Source organism: Lipotes vexillifer, unplaced genomic scaffold (assembly GCF_000442215.2).
Source record: "Lipotes vexillifer unplaced genomic scaffold, Lipotes_vexillifer_v1.1 scaffold120, whole genome shotgun sequence".
NCBI lineage: Eukaryota > Metazoa > Chordata > Mammalia > Artiodactyla > Lipotidae > Lipotes > Lipotes vexillifer.
In genome coordinates, this window is record NW_006791240.1 from 1248878 (window position 1) to 1254247 (window position 5370).

The window sequence follows — 5370 nt, forward strand, 5'->3', positions numbered from 1 at the left end:
AAACTACAATGAGGTATCACCTCACACTGGTCAGAATGGCCATCATCAAAAAATCTACAAACAATAAATGCTGGAGAGGGTGTGGAGAAAAGGGAACCCTCTTGCACTGTTGGTGGGAATGTAAATTGATACAGCCACTATGGAGAACAGTATGGAGGTTCCTTAAAAAACTAAAAATAGAACTGCCATATGACCCAGCAATCCCACTCCTGGGCATATACCCTGAGAAAACCATAATTCAGAAAGGGTCGTGTACCACAGTGTTCACTGCAGCACTATTTACAGTAGCCAGGGCATGGAAGCAACCTAAGTGTCCATCGACAGATGAATGGATAAAGAAGATGTGGCACATATATACAATGGAATATTACTCAGCCATAAAAGGAAACAAAATTGAGTTATTTGTAGTGAGGCGGATGGACCTCGAGTCTGTCATACAGAGTGAAGTAAGTCAGAAAGAGAAAAACAAATACCGTATGCTAACATATATATATGGAATCTAAAAAATAAAAATAAAGTTTCTGAAGAACCTAGGGGCAGGACAGGAATAAAGATGTAGAGAATGTACTTGAGGACATGGGGAGGGGGAAGGGTAAGCTGGGATGACGTGAGAGAGCGGCATGGACATATATACACTACCAAATGTAAAATAGATAGCTAGTGGGAAGCAGCCGCATAGCACAGGGAGATCAGCTCGGTGCTTTGTGACCACCTAGAGGGGTGGGATAGGGAGGGTGGGAGGGAGGGAGACACAAGAGGGGAGGGGATACAGGGATATATGTATACATATAGCTGCTTTACTTTGTTATACATCAGAAAATAAGACAACATCGTAAAGCAATTATCCTCCAATAAAGATGTAAAAAAAACCCAAAAAACTCATTTGTCTATCTTGCAAAGAAAACAAAAGCACATCAGCAGAGACAAGGGGACAATGAGAATGCAGTAACGGAAGTCAAAGGGGCAGAAAGTTTTGAGATGGAGGAAGAAGCCAGAAATGTTAAGAGGGCAAGTAGCATGAAAACTGAAGGGAGGTCATGAGAACTGGAGCTAGGTCATAGGATTTGGCAGTGAGGACACCACTGGTGACCTGTGCAAGGTCCATTTCAGGGGGCATTTTTTCCCAGGGGGTCATTGTGGGACTGCCCCGGGGCTGACTCCCAGGCTAAACTCCAAGGAGAGGCTGCCCTGCAATCAATACCTGGTAGGGTGTGGGCAGAGTACCCAGAGCCCATCAGTCCCAGGACCCTCATCCACCCTGATCCTTGGTTCCTTAAGTGCCTTATTCCCTCATAATAACCACGGCGTATTCTGGGATCCCAGCTGACACATTTTCATAATTTTAAATCAGAGGACTCCAGATGATTCTGTTTTATTGTTGGATTAGAGATCTCTTTCCTTTTACCCTGAAATCGTCTTTGACTCCTTTTCTCCCTCCTCTTCCACGTTTCGTTGGTCACCAATCTTCGTGGCTCTTCCTCTGCTGTCCTAGGACTCTCCTTTCTCACAGCTGCAGAAGCCACTTGCTAGCTGGCCTCCTCCCTGTCTTTGTCCTCTGCCCCTTACATCTGCCCTGAGCACTGATGTCAGACTTGTTGCTGTTACTTACTGTCTGCTAAATAAAGTCTGAACTCAATTCTCAGAGGAAGAACTGTCTTGATTTGGCCACAGTCTTCCTTTCCAGCTGTATCTCCCATGTCTTCTCTGGACTTAGGCTCCAACCTATAAACCAACTTAAATTTCCACCAGATACTCCTTGGACTTTTCCACCTCCTACCTTTATTCCTATCACTTTCTAGAAGCCTTCCTCTGTCACTTCTGGTCAAAAGCGCACACCACCAGGTTGGCCCCGCCGACCTCTGCGAGGGGCTTTCCCACCTCCCCAGACCTGTGACAGCTGATTTGGCTCCTGGGCTACAGGTGACGTGCTGTATTACCCTCCCAAGTCTTAAGGTTTCTGAGGGCATGTGTTCTTTTCACATCCTACAGTGCCTTCCGGCTCATGGTCACTACTACGTAAATGTTGACCAGATGAGTGAATTGAGGAGCAATAGGATCTTTTCAAGTTGCTTAGACTTCCGAGGTTCAAGGGCCTTTTTGTAAATATTTATTAAATAATTAATTCATAGAGCCATGTTCCTTTCTCCATCCCCACTGTTTTCTGTTGACCTCCCCACTTGCCATTGTTCTCAATAGATAAGGTAGTCCCTTTGAATTGGACCCATTGTCTCAGTTTAAGAGAATGCAGACAAATGGAGAAAATTAGGGCTCCATCTTACCTATGAGGTGAGCACCTATGAAGATAAAATTAGGAAAAACATTTATTCTCAAGAGTTCCCCCACCCATTAGATGCTTGTCTATTTTCTCTTTGCCTCAGTTGACTCCATCTGCTTTTTTCTTTTTTGTTTTCTTCTCAGTAATGTGGCAGGCAATGGACAAGGGGTGGGAAAACATATTTTAGAGTATCTACAGCCTCCTCCACGATCAGGGAGAGAGGGAAAGTCTAGGGCAAGCAGCCAGATCTCCTGGGCAGCATGCCTGAATCACCGCCCCCTGAACACACAGACGGATACATAGACCCATAGACATGCAAACTCGATCCCTCCTCCCCTGCCTGCAAGTGCAGTGGCATAAATAAATGAGCCATCTTAAGTGCAAAAAGCAGGTAGGGAAACAGCAAGATCGGTTTTCAAGTCCAAAAGGTTAGTCACCTTGTAATGATATAGTCTTGTGTAGAGATTGTTCTAACTTTGGGACCAGTTTGAGGCATTTAAACATTTAGTTTTCACTTGCTGTCTGAGCCTGTTACCAACGAAACTGTAAAGGGAAGAAACCCTTTAAATTCACAAAGGGTTTGCTAACATAACATACACATGAGCTTAGAGTCATTTAAAAGAAGCAATGAATTCTAACAAGGAAGCCAAGTATTTCCCAATTCTAGAGTTTTTTTAGTAACTTTCATATTCCATTGTAAGTTTTGGGAGACAGGGAACACTAGACAGAGGCACGTGGTAAGTTCACGCCGCGTGTGCTGACTGGTTGATTACAGAATCCTGAATTCGTGGCTCCAATGAGTAGAGTAGGATCATCCATCTGAAATGACGAAGGATGAGGTGAGGTCGGATCTTTCATGGGGAGTGATGTGCTGTGACAGATTCAAGCTGTAGTGTCCCTCGTAGGCTGAGGTGCCCCTGAGAGGGACATGGACTAAAGATGGTAGAAGTCAGCCCCACAGATTTCTTCCACAGCTCTTTGGTGGCTGGTTATACAATTGATCATCACAGGATATGAGAATAAGCCAGCCTAAAGTTTAGCACTTCTCATTCAGGAGGTAACAAGCAGAGCAAAAGATACAGGGTTTAAAATGTGCCCAGACAGATCTGAGCAAAGGAAACCAGAACTGGATATAAGGCAGTGGATCTGATGAGTACTTTAGTAATTCAGGCGTTAGTGACTTTGATTAAGATAACTAATTGTTAGACTTGCTTGGCCATTTAAAAACAACCATATGAAGTTGAATTTTTCCCATTCAAAATAAAGAATTATTTAATACAGGCCTCTGTAAAATAACACCGTTTGTTGAATTTTAATGAGTTCTATTAAATAAGTGACAAAGCCCTTGTTTACTGGCACTCAGGGACTTCTGGTATTACAGGATTAAAACACAGCTGAACTCAGTACATGTGTCAAACTTACTTATGAAATGAAATTAATTATTCCAGCAGTGATCCAACCATAAGGTGTACGGTGTTTTCTGGAGGTCAAGAACCATTTTAAGAAGTTGCCAAGAGGATGCTTTTTAGGTGGCCAAGAGGAAGAGTCTGAACAGAGCTCTGACCTTAAGAATGCAGTCGTTCCCAACTTACAAGCGGATCATGTTCGAAAAATATTTGATTGTAGATGACTTTTTGGAACTCGAACTTCATTTCTCCAGAGAGATGGCAACACAAGTAGAAGCTGTGAGCCTCGTTGTTAATAAAGGAGGTGGGTTGGAGTGCCCAGTGAGAGAGAAACCTACACATCCTCAGCTCTCCAGACAGGGGCAAGAGTCCTTGGCATTTCCTGAGGTGCCAGGACAGGCCACTCATGGGAAAAGTGCGCAGTTCTTTGAGTAAGATGCGAATGAGACTCAGTTCTAGCTCTGCTGCCTTTGAGCTGTTCGTCTTTGGGCAAGTTACCTCTCTGAACCTGTTTCCTCATCTGTAACAGGAAAAATGACACCAACCTACAATGCAAGTTTTCTCCCTCTCTCTCTCTTTCTCTCTCTTTCTTTCTTTCTTTCTTTCTTTCTCTCTCTCTCTCTCTCTCTCTCTCTTTCTTTCTTTCTCTCTTCCTTCCTTCCTCCCTCCCTCTCTCTTTCTTTCTTTCTCTCTTCCTTCCTTCCTTCCTTCCTTCCTTCCTCCCTCCCTCCCTCCCTCCCTCTCTCTCTCTTTCTTTCTTTCATTTCTTCCTTCCTTCCTTCCTTCCTTCCTTCCTTCCTTCCTTCCTTCCTTCCTTCCTTCCTTCCTTCCTTCTTCCTTTCTCTTTCTTTCTTTCTTTCTTTCTTTCTTTCTTTCTTTCTTTCTTTCTTTCTTTCTTCTTTCCTTTCTTTCTTCGTACAATGCACCTCTAGCCTTAATCCTCTTCAATCAATCAATTAACCACATCTGATAGTTTTTACCTCTTAAATCTCTCTGGAATGTTTCCATTTCCCTCCACCTCCACTGCACTACCCTAGATGGAGCCACCCCATCTCTCTGACCACAGAACCTTTTAAATGTGCCCCTGTCTCTCCTACCTGGACATTCGGCTAAGGGGTGTCCCTGCTGCCATTATTGTTCCCCTCTCAAGCATTCTTGACAGGGTAAGAGCTCTTCAGAGCTTTTTAAAATGCAGATCTGATCCCCTGGGTTCCAGCTTAAAATCATCCCATGGCTTCTCATTGTGCTTTGGATAAAACCCAAACTCCTTAACTTGAATTTCAAAACCCTGCGTTATGTGACCCGTGCCACCTCCTCCATCCTCATTCATAAGGTCCTTCCCTCCAACGCCACTTGGCTGCTATGCTAACTTGTTTAGGTCCCTTCAAAGCACCATACTTGCTCCCTCCTCCGTGCCCAGCTATGAAACAGGTGGTCCTCTTGCCTTGGAACACTTTCCCTCATTCTGCCCTACCCTCCTTCCCCTGGCAAACTCCTCCTAATCCTTAGGATCTGGCTTCACTACCTCTTATCCTCTCTGTAGGGCGTAGGCCAGTCTTGACCCCATAGGTTGTTAGGATTCCAACAGCAACACGCAGCACTTCCCCCTCTCAGAATACTCTGTTGTGATCACTAGTTGAGTTGTGTGATTTCCCTGCAGGTTAGAAGACCGGTGCAGTAGGGAAAGGG

At 44.4% G+C, this 5370-nt stretch overlaps 1 protein-coding gene across 4 annotated transcripts in view; it reads left to right on the top strand.

Annotated features, from left to right (window-relative positions):
• DCLK1 (doublecortin like kinase 1) overlaps positions 1 to 5370 on the top strand; it is a 338798-nt gene that overhangs the window by 255071 nt on the left and 78357 nt on the right. For 2 of the 4 annotated variants that reach the window (XM_007464247.1, XM_007464246.1), the window contains exon 5: positions 689 to 697. The exons of the other annotated variants lie outside the window; for them this stretch is intronic. In XM_007464247.1, coding sequence (XP_007464309.1) covers positions 689 to 697 — 9 coding nt within the window. The remainder of the gene's footprint in view (positions 1 to 688; positions 698 to 5370) is intronic. 4 annotated transcript variants of the gene reach the window in all.